This window comes from Harpia harpyja, chromosome 21, assembly GCF_026419915.1.
Source record: "Harpia harpyja isolate bHarHar1 chromosome 21, bHarHar1 primary haplotype, whole genome shotgun sequence".
NCBI classification, from domain to species: domain Eukaryota; kingdom Metazoa; phylum Chordata; class Aves; order Accipitriformes; family Accipitridae; genus Harpia; species Harpia harpyja.
Genome location: NC_068960.1, coordinates 8,415,615 through 8,441,420, shown reverse-complemented (window position 1 = coordinate 8,441,420; position 25,806 = coordinate 8,415,615). Strand labels below are relative to the sequence as shown.

General features: G+C 40.0%; 2 protein-coding genes across 2 annotated transcripts in view; one reads left to right on the top strand and one right to left on the bottom strand.

Annotated features, from left to right (window-relative positions):
- The first annotated feature begins 475 nt into the window (after positions 1–475).
- On the top strand, positions 476–16,146 carry BRI3 (brain protein I3). The gene is made up of 3 exons (XM_052772665.1): positions 476–907; positions 2,921–3,035; positions 15,758–16,146. Exons 1-3 carry the CDS (start codon positions 742–744, stop codon positions 15,888–15,890), a joined length of 414 nt encoding a protein of 137 aa, XP_052628625.1. The 5' UTR covers positions 476–741; the 3' UTR covers positions 15,891–16,146.
- A 96-nt stretch (positions 16,147–16,242) lies between these two features.
- Positions 16,243–25,806, bottom strand: part of BAIAP2L1 (BAR/IMD domain containing adaptor protein 2 like 1) — a 44,226-nt gene continuing 34,662 nt past the window's right edge. The window contains exons 9-14 of the mRNA XM_052772664.1: positions 25,187–25,337; positions 23,788–23,995; positions 23,400–23,477; positions 22,891–23,056; positions 18,766–18,806; positions 16,243–18,217 (exon numbers count right to left, since the gene is read on the bottom strand). Of these exons, the coding sequence (XP_052628624.1) occupies positions 18,142–18,217; positions 18,766–18,806; positions 22,891–23,056; positions 23,400–23,477; positions 23,788–23,995; positions 25,187–25,337 (720 nt within the window). The 3' untranslated portion in view covers positions 16,243–18,141. The remainder of the gene's footprint in view (positions 18,218–18,765; positions 18,807–22,890; positions 23,057–23,399; positions 23,478–23,787; positions 23,996–25,186; positions 25,338–25,806) is intronic.

The following is a 25,806-nucleotide window of genomic DNA, read 5'->3' as shown; positions in this document are numbered from 1 at the left end:
TTGCATTTTGGGAGAGGCGCCCTTGAAGAAAAGCGATGCTAAGAAGGGCATGTTAAAAATCCACCGTCGGCTCAAGTAACGAACAACCTGCAGGCCCGGTGACTCGAGGCAGCGTGCTGCAGCCTGTCCCGCTGGCGGCTGCTCCCGCCTCCATACCCGGGCGGCACGAGGAGCGCGGCACCCTCCCAGCGCGGGCAGCAGGTCCACAGCCCTGCTGCAGCCACCACAGCGGGGCGGGGGGGGGAAGAAGGGGGAAGGCAAGGCGGCTGCCGGGGTGCCGCCGGCGGCTCCGTGCGGCGGGGTGCCCGCGCAGGCGGCGGCGCGGCCCCTTTAAGGCCGAGGCTTTCCTGCGCCTCTCGGCGAGTCACCCCGCGCCGCTGGGGAGCGGCGTCACGTGGGGCGCAGTCTTGTGACCGGCCGCGAAGCGCAGCAGGCGGGGCCGCCCGCGAGGTGCGGGGGGCGCTCGGGGAGGGGCCGCCCGCGCGCCAGGGGCCGCTCACCCGCTTCCCTCACCGCCGGTCCCTCGCGCCCGGCCCCGAATGCGCGGGGCGCCGCCGCCCGGGCGCTCGCGCCGCCGCTGAGCTCCGGCGCCCCCGGGCGGGGCGGAGGGGCGGCGCCCGCCAAGTTGGGCGCTGAGGCGAGGGCGCCGCTTCCTCTTCGCCCTCACGGCCCTCGCCGCGCCGCTCGGCTCCGCTCCGCGGGCAGGCAGCGCCGCCGCCGCCGCCCTCCCCCGCCCCCAGCATGGACAACAAGCCCCTGCTGCAGGAGCGGCCCCCCGCCTACAGCCCCGCCGCCCAGGGCGCGGGCTACGACTACGGGCAGAGCAACTACGGCGCCATCCCCGCCCCGCAGCCCGGCTTCCAGCCGCCCCCGCCCTACCCCTACCCGGGCGCAGCGGCTGCCGCAGGTGGGTCGGAGGCGGCGGGGGAGGGCTGGCCGCCAGCTCGGGGCGGGAGGGGGGGGGGGCGGCGAGGGCTCCCCTGCGTGTGGAGGAGAGCGCCTGAGGGAGCCCCGCGCTCCCCAGCCCTGGGACGGGGGGGCGGCTCTGGAGAGGCTCCCCCAACCGCCCCCCCGCTTCTTCCTCCTCCTCCCCCCGGGGACGGGAGGGGGGGCGGCGCTGGCGGTGCCCCGGGGGCCACAGGCCGACCGCGGGCTCTGGAGAAGGGCCGTGGCCTGCGTCGCGGAGGGGCTGCCCGGGAAGAGCGGGGGAAACTCTTGAGCCTCCCTCGCGTGGGGCTTCCCCGTCAGGAGCGAGGCGGTTGGATCGTCTCGGTTTTCACGCCGAAAACCAGCGCAGGGAGGCGGGTGCGCAGGGGATCCAGGTGTTCCAAGCGCCGCCTCCCTTTCCCCTCCTTCCCTAGGTGCCTCAGAGGTGTAACGTCGTGTTTGTGTTTTGCCCTCCCCAAAACACCGACTGAGTTTGCACGCATCCCTCAGATGTGCGGGGTTTCTGCCTCAAAACAATGGCAAAGAGGCACAGCTGCGCTAGCAGTAAAACAGACCCCAAACTTGCACTGTTCTTTGCATGCGCTTCACTGTACTCTGGTTAATGTTTGTTTTTTCTGATACACTTCAGTAGTCTTGGAGAGACTTAAGCAGGTGAGTAGATACAGTATTTTTGTTAACTGAATTAATACTAACCTCCGTCAAAGAAAGAAGTAGCCTCTCGGGAAAGACTGTAGAGTTAAGGGAAAGCTTAAAAATTACAAAAAAAATGCAGAAAGAAGTAGCCGCTCGGGAAAGACTGTAGAGTTAAGGGAAAGCTTAAAAATTACAAAAAAAATGCAGAAAGAAGTAGCCGCTCGGGAAAGACTGTAGAGTTAAGGGAAAGCTTAAAAATTACAAAAAAAATGCAGAAAGAAGTAGCCGCTCGGGAAAGACTGTAGAGTTAAGGGAAAGCTTAAAAATTACAAAAAAAATGCAGAAAGAAGTAGCCGCTCGGGAAAGACTGTAGAGTTAAGGGAAAGCTTAAAAATTACAAAAAATATACACAGCAGACACTGACCCCAGTCATCAAGCACTGGCTTGAATCTTGAGGCCATAGCTTGTTTTTCTGCTAATAACTTGGAGCTTATTTGCCTACAATACAAATATTACTGATTATTTTCAGTTTAAGTAGTGAGGTTGGTGCATTTTACAGTTGCATAACTTGATTCAAGAAAATCTGAGAACTGTGCCCTGGGAGAGAAGCTCAAATTAGGTTATACCTGGGCAAAGTATACCTTGACCGTATGATCACACTGTATACATCTAACCATCCCTTTAAAAAGCTTTTTTTTTTTTTTTTTTTAAATGTTAATGCAGTAGTTAAAGACTTGTGTTTTCTAACTACAACTGTTAAAACGACACATTCACTAGCTACCAACATGGGTTTTCTGGAAGTTTGTGGGGGTTTTTTTGTTCTGTTTTTTTTTTTTTTTTTTCCCCTGTGCTATGCAACCTGCTTCTTTTCCACTTGCATCTTATCACTCCTACCTCTGTCTCCAGTTATAAACTTAATATGTGGAAGTTAAGCTGGGCTGGAAACCAGAAGATTTATTCTGTTGCAACTAGTTTGTCTGCTGGAGTGGGACATACCTGATACATAACATCCAGCAGTGAAAGCTGTGGTCATTGTTTGTTTAAACTGTTTTTCCCTGTTGCTCAAACAGCATTGAAACAAATTCTCAAAGTTAATTATTAGGTCAGTGTCCTTTTTAGATGGTTAAATTGTGCTAGATACTTGGGTTTATGAAGTGGCTTTGCTATTAGATGTGCTGAGTAGTGTGTTCCAACTCTGATTTTGATAGAGCTTCTTAAAGTGCTCAGTCAATACTACATTTCTGTTTATTTTTTTCCATGTTCTGTTTCTATACTTTTAAATTATCATCATTGTTCTTTGTGCCATACATGTGGTGATTGAGGTTTTTTCTTATTTTAGGGTATGCTGTTCCTCCACCGACATCACAGCCAAACTATTCGAGCACGTACACCATTATTCAACAGCCTGCTACCACCACTTCTGTAGTAGTAGTTGGTGGCTGTCCTGCCTGCAGGTAAAATAGCTCTCTGGTTGAGAAACAAACTAAGTCTTGGGGTTTATTTTTTAAATTACAAGCATCCATATAGTTCCTTGGTTTTCAGTAGTTTTTCTTTGTGTGTGTGTGTATTAGAATTGAATGAATTGAAAAAGCACTAAAATTTAGCAGTGGAGTACTTTAATTTACGTAGGATGCGCTTGTCCTAATGGGCTCGTGACAACCACTATAATTAATACAATAGACTTTATATATAAACATGAATCTGTTCTTTATGATGGAGGAAGATCTGTAAGTGGTATTTTTAATGAAAAGGCACTTCAGCAACAGATGTAAAGGTCAGTTCTTGGGGGAGAGGATGACGGGAAGTCCTTTCTGATGTGTTTATGACTGGTCATAGTGAGTAGCATGATTTTATTGTGAAACTTTCTGTAATCTTTGACCAGTCACTTCTGGTTATCTGGCAGTCCTGTGGAAGGGCTTCTGCTGCTGTGGTTTGTGTCCCCATTCCCAACATTCAGACTGTGTAAAACCAGGCAAGGTGATTGTCAGTATTGGCTGGAAACATCAGTATCCTACGGCTTTAAAAGATCTCTTACTTTAAAAGTCATTTTCCTGCAGAAGAACAGGGATATTAATAGATTTGATTCAGTGTTAATCTGATGAAGTGGTGAAAACCAGAAAAAGTGGTCAGCTGTTAGCTGGAGTTGCAACAAAAGAACAACTTCCCCCTTGGAGATCAGCAGCCATAAAAAAAGGGAAGGAGGCACTCTGTTTCCACATCAGTGCTGTAAGTCAGCCGTAGTCCCTTTGCACTTCTCGGTCCTTCTCATCCGAGGATATAAACTAATGGGTGAGGGCAGCCAGATTGCTGCTGGTGCAGTTCAAACACTGGTGTGCCTGGCCAGCTCTGACTCAAATGCAAAATCATTCCCCTTGTGAATGTGTAGGAAACAGATTTGCTAGAATAACTGAAATGATACCAGGTTTCAGTGTGATGAATTTGATAGTCATAGTGGCAGAGGCTGTCCCCCAGATGTCTTTTGGTTTTGTTAGAATTGGTGTTTGAGAGTCAGTACCTGCCTTCAAAGGTGGATTCAAATAAGAAGTACCTTGTGGTGCTATGTAAAAACAGGTGCCTGCTGAAATGCCACTAGTTAAGGCTGAAAAACCTGTACCAGCTAGAGCTATTGATCTAGAAATTGCATGTTTTAAACAGTGAGGGAAAGTAACCACTGAGCTGTTCAGAGGATGTGGTAGATCCTGCCACCTGAGTAATTACATTAAAATGCTTATGCTTTAGCTCAACCAGAAGACAGGAAAAATGTTATGCGTTGCTTGGTAAAAGGCAGGCAGTGTGTTTATACAGGCCTTCTGGCCCTAAACCCAATAAATCTCAAAAACATTTTACTATAGAAGTGGTCTTTGCAATTACTTAAGATTGGTAGACTCTTGCTGCTATTCTTAGGGGTTTTTTGGGGGGTGGTTTTTTTGTTTTTTTTTCTTTTTTCTGGAAGTTATTCTGGGATGTTCTAGGAGACACCTTTGAAACAATCATTTGCAAGTATAATATCTAACTTTAGCCAAATTTGGGAAAGTGAGTTATCTTTTGTAAGGTGTTTTTAACTGACCTCACTTGAATAGTTTTCTTAAGTCACCAGACTTGCTCTGCTGGAGGTACCTAGTGCTCTGTACATTGGAGACTCTTTCCTAAAGCAAAATACCCTCCACAAAAACCTTGTTTACTCTTGGATCCTCAGGTTTTGTTTTAGGCTGTGGAAAAAAAAGAAAAAGTTGTGAGGAGAACTATGACAGGTTGATTACTATGAGGCATAATACTGCACTGCTTAAACTGTAGGACTCTTCTCAGCACTTCTGAAATACTCTTAATCGGTGAATCCCAAGGACAAGTTACTGTATCTAGTAATGGTGTGCCATAGTCTTCTTTGCAGTATCACTATGTTTTCTCCTAATTGTCTTTAGAGGAAGAGTCAAAGTGTCAGGATAGGAGAGCAAAATCTCAGATTGCTAGTCTTTTGACTAGTTAAGGAATTGATAGTCTGGTACTTCAAGAGAAAGGACACAGAGGCTGGGTGCGAAGTGTAATATTAGAAATACTCATGGGAACCTGAAAGGTCAGAGTTCATGTTCTGGAAGGTTACATTGGCTGCTTCTCCTAGAGAAAGAGCTCATAATCCTCTTTGACTTCTCAAGACCTTAAACGTAGTTCTAATTTACTTCCTTGGCCTAGAAACCTGTGTTATGAAGAATGCAACACGCAGCTACACTCTGAATACAACGCTGAGCAGAAAAGTTGTTGAGAGGGCATTGATAAACATAAAAAGCTATTAATGGTGCACAAAAAACTTTGTTATTAAACTGCCAAGTCAGTCATCCTGTTACTGTTCTGATTTGATGCTGTGCATTATCGTTAGAGAAGCCAGTCTGCTTTAGACCATGAGGAAAAAGCCTCTGGCACAGCCTTGTGGCTGTGGAATAATGTAACTGATAGAGTAGGCTGAAGTCCATCAAGAGGATTTCCATCATTAGAAATACAAACCACTCTTTTGCACTATGGAATGTATGAATGTTGCTAATTGAAATCAAAACCATTTCCAACTTAAACTATATGGCGTTGAGGAGAAATATGCAGTATTGGTCTGTTATTTGGGTAGGAGTCTATTTTATTGCAGTCACGAATGATCTTGGGATTAATAAGCTAGCTACAGTACAATCGATCTTTAGGCTTGACTTATGATATGAAGTCATAAAAAGTACTCCAGAAGTAGCCGCTCTACAAGTAGGTAGTACGCCTGTGGTCACTATGTAATTGCTTTTTTCTTCTGTCTCTGAAGCATTGCTGCATCTGAGGGATGACTCTCATGTCTTGCAAGCTGTACCTCTTGCTTAGAGTTATTCATTAGTCAGATTATTCTCATTCATCATTGGTCAATGTTGCTTTCTAATTACAGACTTCAGTATTAATGCATGTTCCATCCTTCCTTGCATTAGTAAAATATCTTGGGTGGTTATAGTCCTGCTGTCTGTCTTAGTGTGAGTTCTCCCAACTCTGCTGTGCAGAGAATTAAACTGAGTTGCAGAGTCTTGTCAGCTTTATTGCTTGTAGTTGACATCTAAGGATTGGCCAAGTCCTGCTTTTAAACTATTTTATGTTCCCAAGAACAGATTGAATCATTACAGCCACTAACTTTGGAGATCCAGCCATGTAATTATCTTTTTAGCTTGAAGAATGCAGTCTGGCTGCTTCTCATTTGGTCACTTTCATTTTCTTTTTCTCCATCTTGCGTTGTTGGGTAAAACAAACTGCAAAGGAATGTTTGCTTTCCTATTACTTAACAGAAGAAAGATCCCTTTAAAAGTTGTGAAAACATCTCTTGATCTGATGTTTGCAAAAGATGGTTCTTTCAAAATCTGGGACAGAGCCTGTCATGAGCCTTGTTGGGTTTTTATTTTCCTGTTTAACAAGTATTCAATTGCTTGGAAGAAAGGGTGAGGGAAAGGACATAACGCCGCTGCATTGTGGCACCTTTCTCTTCTGACAGTTACAAAACATCTGCTTGAGAAGTATTGTAGTGGGTCCCAACTTATAATAACACTCAAGCTTCTTCCAGGACTGGAAGATGAGGCAAGTTTGTTTATTCTCAGATCTCTTACAGCCTTCTCCCTGGCACAGCTTTTTTGGTTTTTTTGGGTTTTTTTTGGTTTGGTTTTTTTTTTTGGGTGGTGGTGGTTTTTTTGTTCGTAGGGTTTTTTTTGTTTGTTTTGTTTTACTTGACAAAGTAGTAAGTTCTCAGGTTTTATTTGAAATTTTGTTTTGTTCAATTAAGTGTGTGTCTCCTGAGAGAATAGACTCTGGGAAAATTGCATCTAGGTGATAAAGTCCTTCAAAATTTCAGTCTTCTGGCTTTACTTCAGTTATTTCAATCACAAATACTGTGTGTGGTTTGATAGAAGGCTGTTCAGGATAGAGGTTTTCTGTAGTTATTCACAACAACTATATTTAAAATTCATGTAAATATTCTTAATATAATTTCATAATATGTACTGGTTAAATATGTGAGGAATTAAAAAAAAAAAAAAAAAGACCTAGCTATTTAGAGAGCATGTCTGATATTCTGGGGAAAACCTGCAGATTTTCAGTTTCTAACAGCAGGCTGACATGCTGGAGAGCCTTTTGAGTCTTGTGAGTGAAGCCAACTTTGAAATACCTTTCCAAGAGTGCTATAAAGAGGAATAGATAGAATAGCTATAATAGTGCAGCAGCTCCCAACACTGGTTTTTGTCACAAAGATGATCAGCCTGTGTTGGGAATCGGTGTAGCTCGCTTATACTACAGTATGCAGCTTTCTGTAAACGTATGCTGTTCAGGCAGACTGGGGCGTTCGTCCCTGCTGTGCAGTAATTTGGTGGCTGGAGCAGTTAGGGCATGAAATTCAGCAATAACTTATGCACATGATTGCAAAGAAGGCAGTCTTGATACAGCAGACTTGAGCAGATGCCACCAGTCTGCCATTTGGAATTACTGACAGGATAGCTGTAACTTTTTTTTTTTTCCTTCAGCCTAACAGCAGAGGCACGCAGCTGCTTAGCAGGAAGTCTGTTACCTAAGCCCAGAAGAGAGGAGGTGGTAAGCCTGTTAACAGGGTCCCAAGTGAGAACAGCATACCTCTTGCTGTTTCTGAGGATTTTAGTTCTACTGGTCTGAACCGATTTGTGGACAATAATCAAAACATGTTTTTCTAATAATTGAGACTTTATGCAATTAATAAGGTAAAGCAGGAATGTATTCCCTAATGGGACCATATAAAAATGATAATTTGGTCCCTAATGCCCAGTCTGTCACTGGGCCTGAGTTGATAGCCTTTTTTTTTTTATTAGTGTCACCATTTGTCATGGGGTCTGTATTCTGGTAATTAGGATTTCTTTGTAGCAATGAGTTGTTACGGGTGAGAGGAGGAAAATTGTCTTGTTTGTTGGTAACCAGAGGTGATACTGATCTGGCTGTGTATGCAGATAAGCGAGGAAAAACCATACCAGGTGTCAGTCTAGTTTGTCATGGATAGATGTCCGCCACCTACAGAGAATTTTAACTGGCATACTTAGCCTCACTTGTGAGGCTAGGCTGTTGGTGTGAAGCCATGAAGATTGTCTCAATTAGTGTGTTCTCAGAACTGGAATTAAAGCAGTGGTGCTACTACATTAGAGAAGGCTGGTGATTTATAGGCATTTCAGGAAAGACAACAACTAGATACAGGCTGTTCCCATTGCCAGAATTTCTGTGGCTCTGCTGCCAGCCCTCTGTATAGGAAGTGGGGCCTAAAGCATAAGGAAGCTCAGATAAATCTGCAAATACTGTGGTGTCTCTTACTTGAAGGTGACTTTTAAAGATAATTGCATTTACATATATGTACGCCTTGTGTTGAGGAGGGCAAGCCAGTGGCTATGTATAGATTTGGGCTCCTTTCTGTGAATATGGATCAACATCCATTCAATATGCCTTGAAGCTGAGGCTAGAGGAGCTGGCATCTCTCTTCATGGAAATTAAAACTGTAAGGGTCCCGTGCTTACTCAGTAGTTGCATATATAATTGTCAATTCTTTTTCTTCTGCTGCTTGCAGGTGAGATTTAAACATGTTTAACCTGGCTGCTGCTGTTGCATTAGCTAGGACAGACATAAAGAAAAGCTAGCTATGTTTGTTTTTATGTTCAAAATTAAAGATTTGGTGTGCAGCTTCCAAAGTCTGTGCTTATCACTGGTCTCATGTTTCCCCTGAAATCTGAAGTTAAAGACTTAACCAGCCTCAGTGCCAGGAGAGATGTGATACTGATTTGAAAATTCCACTTGCTTGATCAGTGAGGGAGCATCTGTGTAGAAGACAGCTGGAGACACCCTTAAGTGAAGTGCAGTTTCTTTTCAGGTGTTGCAGTGCTCTTCGTACAGCCAAACCGTCTCTGATTAGCTGGTGTGACCTTTCGAATTTATTTGTAAGGGATGAAAAATGCTGATAAGCATGCATTTAAATACTGTGATGCAGTGTTAAGTCTAAAAATGCACATGTCAAATTGTACTGATGCTGTGCTCGCAGATCTCACTATTGGCCCTCTGATCTTGAGCATTTGACTTAAGATATTAATGTTTTAAGACTGATTTTCAAGAAGGGGATTGTCTGAAAAGTAATTTGGTTTTAAATACTTGTCAGTGGGAATAATTGACCTTAGTTACGGAGTTGGCAGCTGCAGTTATAGCTTAAATCCAAGATGCTGCTTGCAGTATAAATAAACCTTTCCACTTTATTTTTAGATTGGGAGTGGTGCAGTTACAATCAGCTTTTATGTGGTTTACGCTGTAGAACAAAATTTATGTTTGGTTACATTAATGAATCTACAGTTTGAATATGGAGTCTCTAATTACTCTGCAGCTCAGGTAAGATATACACAAGAAAAACCTAAAATATTCATATTCTCCTTTATAAAAAGTATTTTTTCCTCCTTCTAGATTTAGTAACTGGCTAAGCAGTGATTGGATAAGTGTTCATCTAAAATTAGGTGGTGACACAAATCGACAGAAGCCAAAAAGTGTTTGTGTAGCTAATGCTGTAGTAGTAATCACACTGCTATAGACAAGATAGGAACTGGCTCTGAAATAACAGGTATGTTATGGTGGAGGTCATGCAGATACAGTTCTGGTAAGCTTTCCAAATGAGTGTCACTTGCAGCTGACTTGGTCTGCTGCTTGGCTGTACTGTGCCTGGTCTTCCTCTGCCGCTGACCCAGCAGTGCTTCCTGTGGCTTGCTTTGTCCCTTGCTGGTCCTTTTCCCTGCGTCTGGTGTTGAATATGGATGGCGGGTTTTTTTTTTTAATTGGCATTTTGCATTACCACAAAACATTTCTTGAATAACTCTGTTTAGCGGGAAGGGAGTTTAAAATAAATTCTATTTAAAGTGTCAGGGACATCTGCTGAGCAATAGACTTGGGCCTTGCAAGCTGATTAAGAGGGTTAATTGATTCTAATGGGTTAGACAGCAGCCATCTATGCTTGGGTTTGCAGCTACTTGGGGCTGACCAGAAGTACCCTGATTGATCCCTCTCTAATGTTTAATTAGTGTGTTTATTCTTTAAGGTCAGATCAAAATTAGGCTGCTTATACTCTTAACTAAACACACTGGCTTACTTGTCACAAAGGTAGACTTCAGGGCAGGAACTGAATATGGAATTACTAAGAGACAAGGAGAAGATTTAAAAACGCTAACAAAGCAAGAGTTGAATGGCTGCAGGAGGGGAATGCTCAATGTGCGTGAATGAAAAAGATGGCATTAGTGTAAATACAATAGCCTTAACGTGCTGTGTACTGACTTAATATGTCTTTTCCAGAGTAATGTTATTTTTGGTGTCATTGAAATGCTTGGAAAAGGGACTTTGCCTTTCTTGGATAGATCTGTAGTACCAAAAACTGCCTAAATCTTTAATTACTTAGAAGCATCTAGATTGTGTCTGAGCCTCTCAGTGCATATAGTATGTTACTGGGTTAACCTGTGAAGGGGGAAAAGGAGAGGCCTCACCTCCTGAGCTTCTACTGCCAATTTTTATTTGGTCTGAGGGTGCTCAGCATTTCATGGATTTCCACAAGTACAAATTGCCATATTCAACTTTTGCATCCAGGCTTGCCAGTTTTGGTTGAACGCTAGTGTCTTTTCTATCCCTGTATCTGTAACCAGTCTGGCTCTCTGAACAGTTTTGAATCACTTAGCATTTCAGTCCTATTAGCAGATTCTTCCCAGGAGATGGCACTTCTCGTAGCACATCTTTTCCCTGGTGAATGAAGTCAAGGGTATGAGAGCCTTGTTTACTGACTCCATTCTTTAATTGCAGTCTAATTTTGAGGGTCACTTGCAATGTAATTTTACAGTTGTAGTGTCCAGATATGCCCTAGGCAAAGAGGTTGTACGGCAAAGAAATTACGCTAAAACTTTCCTGTTAACCTTAAGCCATGCTACCTAACCCCATCTCATATACAATAATATGCTTAGGTAGGACAGCTAGTTGGAAATCTCTGGAAGCAAGGGTTAATACGAGGCTCTTCAACTCTGCTTTAAAAGTCAGTCTAATAAAAGCATCTCTGCTTGGGTTAGTATGCTCTGAACTTGACCTAGCAAGCAGATTTTGACTTTCGTGGCACAGGCTAATGGGGTAACAACTGGTTTGGGATTAGGACTTGGAAGTTGGGTAGGAAGGGTAAGTTAATGGGAGCTACATTTGCTTTACTATTTTTCCTTCCTTTTGACTCTCTCTCATTAATCCTCTTTTTTTTTTTTTTTTTTAAATGAGGAACAAAGCTGTATACAGTGGTCTGGATGAAGCATTAATAATCCAGAGCATATGGGAAAAGCTTACTTCATCATATGCCACTGTATGATATTTGCCTTTCTTCTAGTAGTGACAGTGACTGCTGTTCTGTTTATAATTTTTCAGTAACTCCTTCCATATTTCTTTCCCCATCAGTATTATCCCCTCTGACCATTTTCCCCAATGATATTTCACTTTGCTGGGGAATGCTCTGTGGTGGGAGGGGAAGGGAAGCAGGCACCGCTCCCATGGGCTGATGGGAATCCTGAGGTAAAGTTCTTTGTAGCAGAACACTAGACACAGACTAAAAAGAAGTATTAACCAAGCTGAGCAAATCTACCACCTGTAGTTTCTCCGAGTGCTGTTGGCTGAGGTGATGCAGGGCAAGTGCTGTGAGTCAGTGACTAATGCACCAAGACAAGGGTGAGTTTTTGCTTTGCAGCAGAAATGGCCTGGCTCCTCCTTGTCTGCTGGCATATAGTGTAATTTGTCAGCACTTTTGGTGTAGAAGTAGAAATGCATTGCATGCCAGGTGGGGTGTGTGACACCTTTCTCTCTGACCCTCATAAATCCACTGGACATACTTGTCATCAAGCCAGCAGAAGTGTAAAGGCTAACTGATGGCACACAAGACTCTGCTCATCATTCCCACAAGAAATGCTTGTGGTATCAGCTGGACAGATGTAGGCATTGCCAAACCTGACCTACAAAAGAGAACTTTGGTAAACTGTATCACAAAGGCAGTAGTGCTGTTTCCAAGAAACTTGCTCTTGCTGCTGCTAAGTGTGTCTGTAGTACACAGTCAGTATTAAAACTTGTAGAAATACCAGAAATGAAAGTGGGATTCTGTGTGTTAAGTCCATATGTTCTGTAAGTCTGCAACTCATTGTGGTGCGAATTGGTAATTTGAATCAAACACAAAACCCTGGCAGGTAAGCTGGACCAACTCTGGTATGGCAGTCTGTTTAGGTGTCGTCGGTGGAGACTGTCCTATCCTTTTGGAGATGTAAAGAAATCTATAAAGAAGAAAGTTCCACTGTTACCTTATGTTTGATTCCTTAAACATCACTTTTGCTTCAGTTGGAGAACAGATACTGCTGATTCTGCAACCACTGTACGAAGTACTCAGTAAATGCTAGGGTTTTTTTAGTACTTCTAGTGTTAACAATAGTATCTGTGGGAGACATGCCAGAACCATTGTCCTTTACAACATGTGCTGACTGTTTCAGTGTGCTGAATATGGCAATTCCATCCTGGAGAAAGGTGGTTTTATGAATTTGGGCAGTACCATGGATACTTTTAAAGTTTTATTTAGGCCAATGTGATATCTGGATTTGTGATTTCATGATAGAGGTATGGGAATAGAAGCTAAAAGGTACTGGAGAGAGGTGTGAAACTTTTTCCATGTTTGAGGAAGCTTTCCTGAAGTGCTTTGGAGCTGTGGGAAAAAATGGTGGTACCTACACCACTGAAACTAACTCTACAAAACATGTTCCAGTTCTGGGAAAAACGGTAGGATCTGAAATCCTGGAGAGTTTGTTGTAAAAGCAGAACGTTTCTGCAGAGCTGATCTCTCATTGTTCTTATCTCTCTGGACACACAGATGTCAATGTTCAAGAGTAATCTTACATTGTTGTGGCAAAATAAAGCACTTGCACTGATAGATGGAGCTCTGGTAGTGTGCATGCCTGACTTACAAGGAACAGAGGGGTAATGTTATGCTGAGTTGGTAGGAGTGGCCACAATGAACAGCACAGGCTACGAAAGTCTGAGTTTTGGGACGCTTGTGTGCTGAGACTAGAATCTATGTGGTGATTTGAGCATTAGTCTACATCTTTTAAGTTGTTGCCTTAAAGGAGTGTTATTTGAGGATATGAAATTATAAAACTACTGCTGTGATCAACTGTACCCTGACAATAGCTTTATACCAAATTGTCCTGGTTTCAGCTGGGATAGAGTTAATTTTCTTTCTAGTAGCTGGTATAGTGTTATGTTTTGGATTCGGTCAAGTTGACTTCTATCATAAGGACTCTAAACAGAAATAAAGTAAGTTCATCAAAAGGAGGGGACTGATGTTGAAAGCTTAAGCTGAACATGAAGTTGCCTAAGCAGCAGAATATGAAGAACACTTTGAAAAGCCTTTGGTGGCTTATGATGGTTGAGGGGAAGGAGAATGGTTCTTAAGTTTAAGCAAGTTGTAATGTTTTAGCCAATTGCAGTAAGGAAATAGTCTCTGAGTCTGCATCTTCCTTCCTTTGCTCTGTTTACATGTACAATAGGTTGTCTCTGACTGCTCTGTAGGGAAACAACAGCTTGTTGACCTTGGCACCTTGCTTGTAGCATGTATTTCAAGGTCACTCAGCTCTGTTTCTGTTGACTTTCACTGTACCAGGGAATCTAAGAGGACACAACTTGTTCCAAGTGTTTTGCTAAACTCCAAATTTTGACGACTTAATATAGCTGCTCAAATTTCTTAAGTCTTAATATTCAGGCTTTACTGTCTGTCTTAATTTTGGGGGATGTTTTAGATACAGCACTTCAGAAAGAAGTCAGGGACTGAAATGCAGGTAAATTTCTGTTGTCACGGAACTGTGCTGAAACAGAATTTCTCATGTAGGGTGGTCATTCAGTTATGACTCAGCTGGAGCCAAATGACATCAATAGTAGGTTCTTCTACAGTTCTAAAAGGACATCAGTCTTTGGAAGTAGAAACTGGGAACACCTACTGAGGGTTATTTTAATAGTGAAGTGTGTTTGGCCTTTGGACTTTTCTAGCTACCAGAAATAAACTTGTTAAACAGCTTATGACAGTAGTGCTATGCCTCTGAGCTGTTCTGGTGACTTAGGAAGTCTGGATGTGAGTAGTTAGCACAGTCCTGTACACACTTACTTAATTGGCACCTTCCACAACAAGGTGCTGACATTTGAAGTACTCTTTCACTGTAAATCTCCAGTTAGAATTTTTTTTTTAAGTCCTCCTTATCCTGCTAAATTGGTCAGAGCCCTGAATGCCCAGTGCACCTAGCCCTTTGCATGTTAATTACATTGACTTGTGCTCTCTGAAGAAAGATATGCCAGCACATCTGAGGGAATGTGCTGGCAACTGCAGGAACCAGGAACCAGACATTGTCAGGTTGTGTATTAATTTGAAGTAACAGATTGAAACAAACCTATTTCATCTTGCTGTCTGCAATGGTTTTAACTTGCTTAGTGAAAGCATGAGCTGGATGTTTCACCAAAAGCCCTTAACCAGCATTACACAACTCTGTGCCCATTCAAACCTTTCTCTTAGGAAGAAGCTGAGAAAAAGCACCAAATCATCAGATCAAAACATTCAGAAAACAAGGATTATTTTTTCTGAAAGAGCTCTAGTGCACATATACTGTGGGAGACTTGAGGTTGAACAAACTGAGAGGGTTCACCCCAGGACAATTGTGGAAACTAGGTAGGCAAACCATATTACACAAGTGTGACTGCTGCCTGTTGTAAAAGACCTAAAAAGCTGAGAAATGGGAGTTGTTTGGTGTGCAATAACCGGTATAACAACACTAGTGCAGTTAAGTCTTTAGCACTGTATCATTCCAGAAGAGTCAGTAAATTATTTTAAAAGCAGGCTTCTTTTCATTTTTATGAGAGTAAACTTCAGTGACACTAAGGTTTAGTTCTAGAAAACTGTATCCTTGCCTATATGGAAAAGCTTGACCCCAAGTAGGGCTAGCAAGGAATAATGTTTGATACTTCCTTACAGTGTGTGATCCTTTATTCCTGTGTAGTTACTTGGCAAGTTTAGTTGAGCTCGGATGCAAGAATACAGGAGAAGAGCCATGACTTTCAGATTCTTTAGGGACCAGAGATGGCTGCAGAGGCACAGGCTTTCATGTTAAAGCTTTCCAAATTGAGAGTGTGTGTGACTTGTTCCCATTGTATAGCAGGTGCTACACCTGTGCATGTTCTTTGGTGTTCTTGCATTAACCAATATTTGGAGTTGATAGAAGGGCTCAGAGGTGTGGTGGCTATGTTTTGATCTAAGTACCAGTCTTGGATTGTAGTGACAGAGAAATGGTTGCTGTCTGGAACTAAACAGCTAGTTTGACTTAAACCTTGTAGATTTCTTAACTACAGTCTGATCACCTACAACTTTCCTGTTTTTCTTTAAGTGGTATAATTCAAAATCTGCTGCTGCAAGCTATGAAAATAAAGTCCTTTTAAAGGAAAAAAAACCAACCAAACCCAAAACCTCTTTGTACTTTATGTTGCTATATAAAACAAGTGTTTTTTAGTGGTGTGTTTTTTAGTGACTGCCAGATCACAAAGTGGTAACTTTGGGGCAAAGTTGGTGGGTGTCCTTGACTAAGTCTGTTTTCCATTTTTACAGGGTTGGCGTGTTGGAGGACACCTTCACCTGTCTTGGTGTTTTGTGTGCCATTGTATTCTTTCCAATTGGGATTCTGTTCTGTCTTGCACTGAGGCAGAGAAGATGCCCTAATTGTGGGGCAGCTTTTGGCTAAGGGGATGAACGTGGATGTGCTTATGGAAGCTACAACTGTTAGCATACTCTTTCTAATGTAAATGTCATGTACAATCATTTTATTTGCTTCAGACCTGTTTTGTAAAGTGTGAAGAAATTTAGTCTCTTGCATGTAATTTAAACTTAATCTTTTATGAGCATGTGCATTGCAAAACATGAAAACCCAACTTGTTTTCCATGTTTAGTGGCACCTGTTGAAAACTAAATAAAACTGCTTTTCCTTTTGCAATCCTCAACTTGTGGCTGGATTATTAAGTATGTGACTAATGTGTCTGATTACATGTAGTCTGAAAGTGGAGTTAGTAATCCTAGCTACAAAGAAGGATAAATATTTGCCAGAATCCTTTTTTTTTTTTATCATAAGACATGGTTTACAGCTGTACTTGTTTAAGCACATCAGATGTTTTTGAGGAAAGGGTTGCAAGTGCTGTGTGTGCTACCACTGTGCTAGTGGACAGTCTCTGTCTTCTGAAAGGCACCAGTAATAATAAACAGTAAAAGCTCTATTTTAATTAGTGAAGGTTTTGGTTGTGGGGACACAAATGACCTCCAAGGGCTGCAGTTGCAGTGTCCTGTCTGCTGTAGCAGAAGCTTCTTAACACTGTGGAATTGGTATTAGTTCACAGATACCAGTAACTTCTGTCTGCAGCAGGGCACTTTTTTCTCTAGAAAGAGAGGCTGTGGCACTGCCAAGTATGGGCTGCCCTGAGTAAAGATTTTTGCATTTCAGATTATTTCCTTCTGACACTATATTATTGAAAGCTTATACAGTCTAGGTTGACTTGCCTCCAATATGCTTTAGAAAACTGGCTGAGGTATAAGTTACACTTCTGAAAAGTTGGTGTTTCAAAATGGGATAATGGATATTTTTGCAAGGTTCCATAGCAAATGAAGTGTCCTCAGCCTTGAACTTGAAAGGCAGTATGAGAGAAAGAGGTGGAATGAGTGCACTCTACCTCTGCAGCCATTACATGCTCATACACTGTTTTTTGGTATCAAGTAACTGAAAGGCGTTTCACAACTTGAACTCACTGTTTATAGTAATAGAAGCAGGCACAACAAAATGAATAACCATAGGATGCTGTAGGAAGCATGTACATATGTGAAGTAGAATGATTTAGAGTAAGGATTAAGCACTGGCAGTAGTCACAATACAGACTTCATACAGCAGGTGGGAAATATCACCCAAACTGTACAGTGATAAAGCACTCCACGCTGATGCAGCGTGGAGAGTCAATTTCTAACATTCTAGGCTAATTTGTGAGATGATTATTACTGTAGGAAAACTCTTTTCAGACAAGCTACCTCCATTGGATTTAGAAGATCTGGGCCTGAGGTAACAAACTGTACAACTCTGCTTGTGACTGAAGTTACAAGGTGTATTTCACTTAACTCGGATACTATACTATGCCAGCATTTAGGCCATTGCTAGGCTCCTTAACCAAAAATTTTCAAGCTTAATCTGTTTTTCTGTTGTGGAAGGCTGCAGTAATGGAATAACTTCAAAGGCAGCTTTTTATATTAGAATTTGAGAAAAAAATTCATGGCACTTTTATTATGACTTTTTACAAGACTAAAGCTTGACAACATGTTTAAAAGAAGTAGTTATTGAATGTGTTGACATTACAACATTAGACTTAAACTAGGTTTATGTTAACACTTGAAACTTTGTACCTGAACATTAAGCAAAGCATTACAAATTGTCTATTCTTAAAGGATAAATATTTATTTATAACCTAGGGTGTCTGTCTTGAACAAAATAATGTATCATCACTTTATACACGTAATTCTCTATTCTGGAATAAGACAGTTGTTACATTGTTCTGTTTGGAAAAAAAAAATCATCTTATTTAGCAAGTGGCATATGCAGGCTTATATTTTAGAACTTACCATTGCAGTTTCCAAATAATGAATGCCAAAGATTCAGATTTGTGAGCTATTAGTTATACTGGTTTACTAGAGTATCCAAACTATCTCCAGTATTTTCACAATTCCTACTACAAAAAAAGGCATATTGTAAAATCAAGCCAAAGTGCTCAAACATTAGCCCAAAGCAATTGCCTCATTAGAAAGTATAGGTTTAAAAAAAAAAAAATCAGAAATCCATTCCAGTATGATTGTATTGTACAGTAATTACATTTAAATAAATTTTTAGAACAACTTTAGATAGTAATTGTCATTACTGAAAATGGTGTTTATAAGGAAGAAGTACATGTGTGTGGACTGTATATTCATCGAATAATTGGTGCTGATCTGTCATTTGTTACTGTTGGTCTGAGTTTCACAGTTGCAAAAGGATTTTCTCCACTGAAAAGAAATGCACAAAGTTACTAGAAGGCTTGCTGTAATACAAACCCAAATATAAGCCATGCAGTTTCTTCATCCAAGTTGTCTGAAGACTAAGTTATGGATTTAGACTAAAGGATTCTGTGCAACTCTTAGTTTAACTTGAATTTTTAAAACAAGCTTATATATGAAGACTCACTTTGCAGTAATCCAAAATTTGGGAAGTTGATACCCAGTTAGATCTGTATGTTTTTTAAATAGCTCCCAGTCTTCAAAAGACTTTTGGTTATAACCTTCAAAGACATAGTTTAAGTCCTGCTCCCTGTCAAGCTGTTGGAGAAACACTTTTACCCGCTGCCACTCTTCAGAGAAGTGCAACCAATTTTAGCCATAATGTTTTACCAATGCCTAGGAAAGGTCACAGAGTAATTAGGAAGAAATATCCTTATTCCTCACAGAGTAATTTGGAAGAAACAGCCTTATTTCCCCTCACAATCAATCAATACAATAAATAAGCCAATATAAAAATCAACACAATTAGTGTAAAAGCTTTAAGAAAAACCTCATACCTTAGAAAAGGTGGTTTTATAATCCCATTCATATCAGGTTTCTGTAAAAGAAAAGAAGATATTTACTTAGATTTACAAAAATATGCTACAGGTGGTCTCACTAGCTTGCTAAGAAAAAAAGACCCTGTCATTCAAGCAGGCTAAAATATTTAGCTATTTAGAATAATTATTGTATAGTTCAGTTGAACTGTGGAGAGGTATAGAGGGGAGAATTATCTCAGAACATCAAAATTAGGAAGTTAAAAAACTGCATTAGCATTTGTTGGTTTGGGGTTTTTTGTGTGGTACCCACCCCCCAGGTTTAAGATCGGTGATCACCTGATGTCTAGCTCAGCATTTTATAGGTTAAAATAGCAAACAAAATGTCACTGCAACAGCCATCAACCAAAAGAAAAAGGACAGAACTACTTACGGCACAAATATCATACCATATTGTTTCTATAGCATAATTTATAAAGTGCTAGTTGTCACAGCAAAATGCCAAAACTAGTCTTGGAGCAGATCTTACAGAGTGAACGCAGTCAGTGCATCTGTAAAGTCATGAAGTTAAAAAAGGCAGCAGCCACATAATGACATATTTAAATATTAAAAGCCTGAAGTGAGGGCAGATTTCTGATCAGTATTGTGTAGAATTTTTTTATACAACCTACTGTGTTGAGCTATCATTGGTTTACAAAGTACAAGTTCCAGTATCTCCTGTGACTTTTGTGAGCAGTGCTGGTGAGTAAAAAAGGCAAGAAAACAGCTAATGGCATGTACTTATATAATTTGTATTGTTCATATGGGAGTGATACAAAAGGAGGAATAGTTTTGCATAGCTGTTGCTAATATTTCCTTACAATGAAACTGTCATGCCTAAGTGTACAATCTGAAAAGACTTGTTTTTATAGCTACAGTTTGCACCGTACTTCTGTGATGGAGTGTACATCATTCCTGTGAGGTTAAGCTAACCCAAAAGGTGGCAGTGTGGCTCTGGCACAGTGCTACTACAGGATGCAGTGTTTCAGGTGTGATAAAATGGAAAACTGTTGCAAAGTACTAGTCTTTGCAAGCCTGTTGTGCTACATGGAAGTTTTGGCAAACAGTTCATTTCTACTCCCCCCCAAAACTTTTAGTAATAATCATACTTAAAAATTACATATTTCAAACTGCAAACTAATTGCAGTGCTTCTAATAGGTGTCAGATAAAGTTCCAAGTGAAAATTTGAATGTACATTCTTGCATGTAGAAGCAGGAATATGCAGTCACCTTTTATGTAGCTGCTTGACTTGTACTAATCATTCAGTCTGTATGGCCATTTTGTTTTCAATACTTAAAATTTCACTGCTGAACAAAGGCCTGCAAGCCTTTCCTTTTCAGGCACACCATCTATTGTACCAGGAGTTCCTAGCTGTTCCAGCACTCCTAGTTAGCCATACTAAAGACAGCAGCACAGTACAGTGATACTGAGACAATTTAATGGGTTCAGTTATTTTTAAGTAAATGTGACTTACTATAGAGTTTGTCACAGGGCAAAGAACTCGCTGTACTGCTTGCTTGGCAACTTCCACAGGCCGGTACATCTTTTAACTATTGCAAACATAACTACATTTGAAGGACATGTTGATCCCATAGGTCTCAACAGCTAGCCATGGAAGCAGCGAACCAATGTATAAATCTGACATTACATAATTGTTAAGGCTCATTGCTTCTGTATCCAAAAATGAAAACCACAAATGTGTCAAAATATAGATGCTTGTCTTCATAATAATTTTAGAAGTTCCCAGATATTTGATTTGAAAGTGACTGAACACTAAAATTTAGATCTTATTTCTTGATACTCATTTCATGCATTGGAAAAACTTTATTCCTCATAGAAAAACATTGTCCTAGAAACACGACATCACTGCACAAATTATATACTTCCTACACAGGAAGGCTCATTAGTGATAAATAAAACCACTTACTTGAATGTGGATTCAAATATGCTATATTCAAATATATATGCTAATATTAAGACTGTTCTGACAAAAAACCCAATCAGCTAATCTTTTAATAGGAATATTTAGATGAAAAAAATATCCCCAAACATTACTACTGTAGTCTAAATGGGGTAGGATCTAACCAAGAAGAGAGCTTCACAAGTCTCTGTCGAGCAACTTTCATCCTTTTCTTTATGAAAGGCTCTTAGGTCTGCTTCTAGTTCTTCATGCGTTTTAAGGAACACAGATTTTCCTGGAATGGGAAGCACTAGCCTTTTTTCCCCTCCTTGCCAGAGAAAAGATACTTTTGTTTCAATTTCTGCATCTGCAAGAGGTATTTTGGCAGAAGTTAGCAGAAGTGCAACTCTGTGTTGTGTCTATAGCTGCTCTTCTGAAATAGCTGTAGAGTTGGCTTTACAAAGCCAAGTACAGCTGGAGGGAACATTTCTGAAAGGCCTGTATAGCTGAACCTCCAGCAATTTTTCACTTTTTTTGTATTTGTAAAGTTGAGGTGACCTGTTCCTTCTTTTAAGAACTAGATACAAGTCTGTGATGTGATTACAAAAGTGATTTCTTTGAAGACACACTATTTACTCAAGAAAGAAAATTAACCTTTCTTTTCCTCCCATTTGTTACAATTCTGTCTTTCTCCATGCTTCTGAAATGCAGATAATAGTTTAAAATTCCGATGTTACTGACAATTTATGTAATTTGTGTCATGCTTCTGTCTTTCCAATGGTAGTTTTTTCTAGAGTGATGTATTGGAAGTTAGTTACATTTTTGTTATTAAATGAATGTTTCTATTTTTACTTAAACACTGTTATATTGACAAGCAAAGAGAATGAACTAAGACCTGTTAACCCCCTCCAATGCCTAATACCTCTAAGTAAAACAATGCTGTAGATATACCTGACATCCTAATAGTAGATTTAAATGAAACAGAAGGAAAGGAGGCTTCTTTAAAGACAACCATTGTTTCCTGATGCCTTTCCATTTTACAGGAGTACCATTACAAATTTTCTGTTACCCTTTGACCTTAAATGGACTCAATCACCATTAATCAAAATGTGATCCAACAAACTTTCAGCTTCTGCTCTTTAAGCTTCTTTAGTTAATTTTACTTCCATAAGTACAAATTTACAAAGGCCACTTCAGTTTCTACTGTGTGATTCAACAGATTACTTAGAAAGCAGAAACATCTGTCAGAAGGACAACCCAAAATTTGTTTAGATGTTATATCGATATACAAAATATTTTAGTCATACCAATAAATAATAAAATGTAAATTTTTTAGCTACTGGCAGCCAACTATAGGATTCCTGACTTCCAAGAAGTTTGCAATGGTACCTGCTAATGGAACTTTGCATTTTACTCTGGTACAGTCTCTCAATTTTAGCAGTGACAACCTAATTTTATATAATATATAAAATCACAGAAAGTTTTTTCCCATCAAAATGTGATGTCGGCTTCAAGAGGCTTTTTGAAGAAAGTCTCAAAAACATTTATTGCTATTAGATACACATCAGCAAAATATTTAAACACGCAGCAAGAAAAAGACTAGTAATTGCTTAATTTCATTAGATTAGTCTTCATTTTGAATCAGTCTGAATGCTGACTTACTTAATAGCAGAAATACTAGCTTTATACAGCATTATCTATTATTAAAAATATATTTCCACTCAGCTGTGGTTTTGCTGAATATAGACACTAGTTAGTATGTATATCCCTCATCGACATCCAAAAAAACAACACTAACTTTCATGGGGTTGTGTAAAGCATTCCTGAATACAGAGTTTAAGCTGCTTTAAATCCCCTGTCCCCCTATAGCTCTAAAATCACTTAAGATGATGGATTTGTACTACTTCCTGTGAGAATTTCTTTTCATGTTTAAAAGATTCCATTCCTGAGAAGTTTGCTATGCAGAGTAAGTCTCGTAGTACTCTTTCTTAGTTATATCCCTGAACAATTCTTCTCCCTTCCTATTACTACAGATGAATTGAAATGCCAATAAAAATTATGCTCTTGAAGACAGCTGCATCGAAGGGCCACTGAAGCACAAGTAGCTAAAGTAGAATATTCTGGGGCCTCATTTAAGAGCTCAGCTAAGTAGGTCAAGAAAAGTAAGCAAGGAAAAGTATTTGGATTCATGGTATTGATTACTTACTGGACCTGCATTTTCTGGTCTGTCAGTTGGCGTTTTAACAGTAGTACCTTTGGAAGACTCCATTCTTTTATCTGTTTGCAAAGACCCCAGATAGTCTGGCGGTGGGAGGACAACATCACCTTTTTCCACAAGATTTACAGAACTAATACTTCGGATTGGTGCAGGGCTGCAAGACAGAACCCAACAAATAACATTTTCAGTTCCTATAATACACCTCTCTCACTTATCTTTAACCCAGGAAAGTACAGAAGTGCATGAGCTGAAAGTTAATAAAGGCGTACAATCCCACTGAAGTCAGTGGGACTCAAAGTTGGGGTGAAGCTAGTTCTTGGGTCTTTGTGCAACCATTAAAACATGTTAATGTAATCAAGGCATCATATTACAGACTGTTAGAAAGTATTTACCATGTATGTTACTGAACAACAAAGAACATGAGCAGAAAAAGTAATATTTTTAATAAATGTTAGAGACGATTTGGACATTTCTGCAAGTCCCACCAAAAATGTTACCTTGGCACTGGGACAAATGCTTTTTCTTCTGTTGGTTCTTCTAGTGGTCTAGTATACGATGATGGAAACCATCCTTTTCTGTAATGGGAAAGGTTTTCAATTTCATATTATATAAAATTGGAAAGATCTTTCAAAAGACAACAGTGGGCAAAACAGTAGAATCGAACTGAGATTTAATTTTTAGACCTGCTTTCTGATGATACCAAATTAATGTACAAAATCTCCCTAAAATAACCACAGCGATTTACCTTACAGAAAGAGTCCAAGTCCCCAGTCAATGACAGCCAGCAAAAAAGGTGGAAAACCATTTACTAATATCTGCTAACAAAATCTGATGAGACACGTTTTTCCTACATGTTCCAATTGGATAATATATTCATTATCTTACACTTTAGTTGTGTCATGTTCCCCATAAAGCCAGCCATCCTTTTCTTCAGCTACAAGAAGTGTGATGATATCCCCCTGTGCAAAGCTAAGCAATGTTTTGTTACTTCCAGCAGTATGTGGGAAGATTGTCTTTACTTTTTGCCTTTTCATTATATTTAGCCCTGTGGCAACAGAAGTTGAACGCGATAAACTGGCATCATCTGAATTCTCTGTCAAAAAAAGAAAAAACAAAGAAAAAAAAAAAAGGCAAAATTAGCCACACACTAACAAAATTAAATACAATTAGTCATGTGACAGGAAAAAAAAAGTAGATAAAAGAATACTCAAGTGCAAATCAAGTTCTGAGACTTTGTACTGCTTTGGTTTCCACTTAGACACCTCTCAATTATCTGCCAATGTTTCTTATCACCATGAAGTTCTTAATAGCATATGCATTTATATACACTCCCTGCCCCCATCACAGTAAAGTTGAACCAACAGACATAAAAAGTTATGTACGTTTTAACTTGCTACTTCTTTCCTCTTTTGGCATGAAAAATGCTAAATGTTCACAGCCGTAAAAGACCTTTGAAAGTTTTCCATTCTAAAATAATCTAACTGTATAAAGTCCAAGATTTCATTTTCAAACGTGCCTAGAACTCAACTTCAGCTGAATCGACGAGAGTTGCAGATACTTGGCACTTTGCAGACACCAGACCAGAAGACAACATAAAGAAGGTCTCAAAATTGTATGTTATTTGACCAGTACAATATACTGTAAATGCATTTTTAAGGAAGAAGTGCTGGAATTGCTATTATCACATTGAAGAGTTCTGCATTTCTTATGTTGTGATCTAGGCTTAGTTCTTTCCCTTCCTTCCCTATAGCAGAGAAAGTAAAAATATGAATCTATTAGAAACTTAGAAAACAAATCTTAAAAGGATTTTACATTTCAGGAAAGAAATGCAAGACTCGGCTCATTTTGTCCCATGTGCATTCTTCCCTAACTGCTACATGCCCTTAAAGGAAACCAAAGTGAGACTGTACTAGTAGTTTATGTTTACTTGTGTGCACTGCAATAATCACTCAGATTTATCTTGTTCAAAATTATAGAATGTATTCTTCTGATAAGATTGGAAGTCACAAGAGCAGTTAAGCTGGGTTAATCAGGGACACACAAAAAGTGATTAAAATAGAATAAAATACCTGTCTTGACCTGCATTTACTGCAAACAATTCTCTTCTTATAACGCATACTTCTCCTGTTAGGCAACTTACATAAATACTTTGTAAAGACCATTTTCTACTCCTCTATACATCCTGGAATTCACATCATCACAGTAGTCAAGAAGTCCTAAGATAATTTCAAACACTGTAGTGTGTCATTTACATTTATATAGTTTGCAGCAAAGTGACACTCACCTGCTGAATTACTTAGTTTTTCGGAAGATGTCTTCGGAACCATTGCAGGATTGTTAAACATATCAACTAGTGGACTAGTGTACGCCCTACCTGTAGGAGCAGGGGGCACCTTTGATGCATTTTCATGATGAGAGTAAAAATCACTTCCAATCTAGAGTCACAAAAACAACACTATCACAATACTGAGCAGACAGTGACAACTTATTTGCAATGTTAAATTCTAGAAAGCAATGTTTAATTATTCCCAAATGATACATATTTAGACCTGTCAGAAAGTCCTCATGTTCCTATGAAATTGCTGATAGAATAGTTTGTAAAAGGCTTCTGTCCCTTGATAAACATTTGTTAGTGGGAATGCTATGATTGCTTTTTTTTTTCCCCACAAATAGCACAGTTAACACCTAGATAATCTCCAGTTTTTTGGTTTTTTTTTAGAAATTTACTAATATAATTTAGAAATTCAACAATTAATGGTGACACAACATACAAGTAGGTAGAATTTAGAATTTAACCTGTACTCTAATAAGAATCATGGAGGGAAGAAGGAAAGAAAATAGAAAATAACATTTTGTTTAATTTTATATTGAACTACTGAGTATGTAATTACTATTACTTACAGA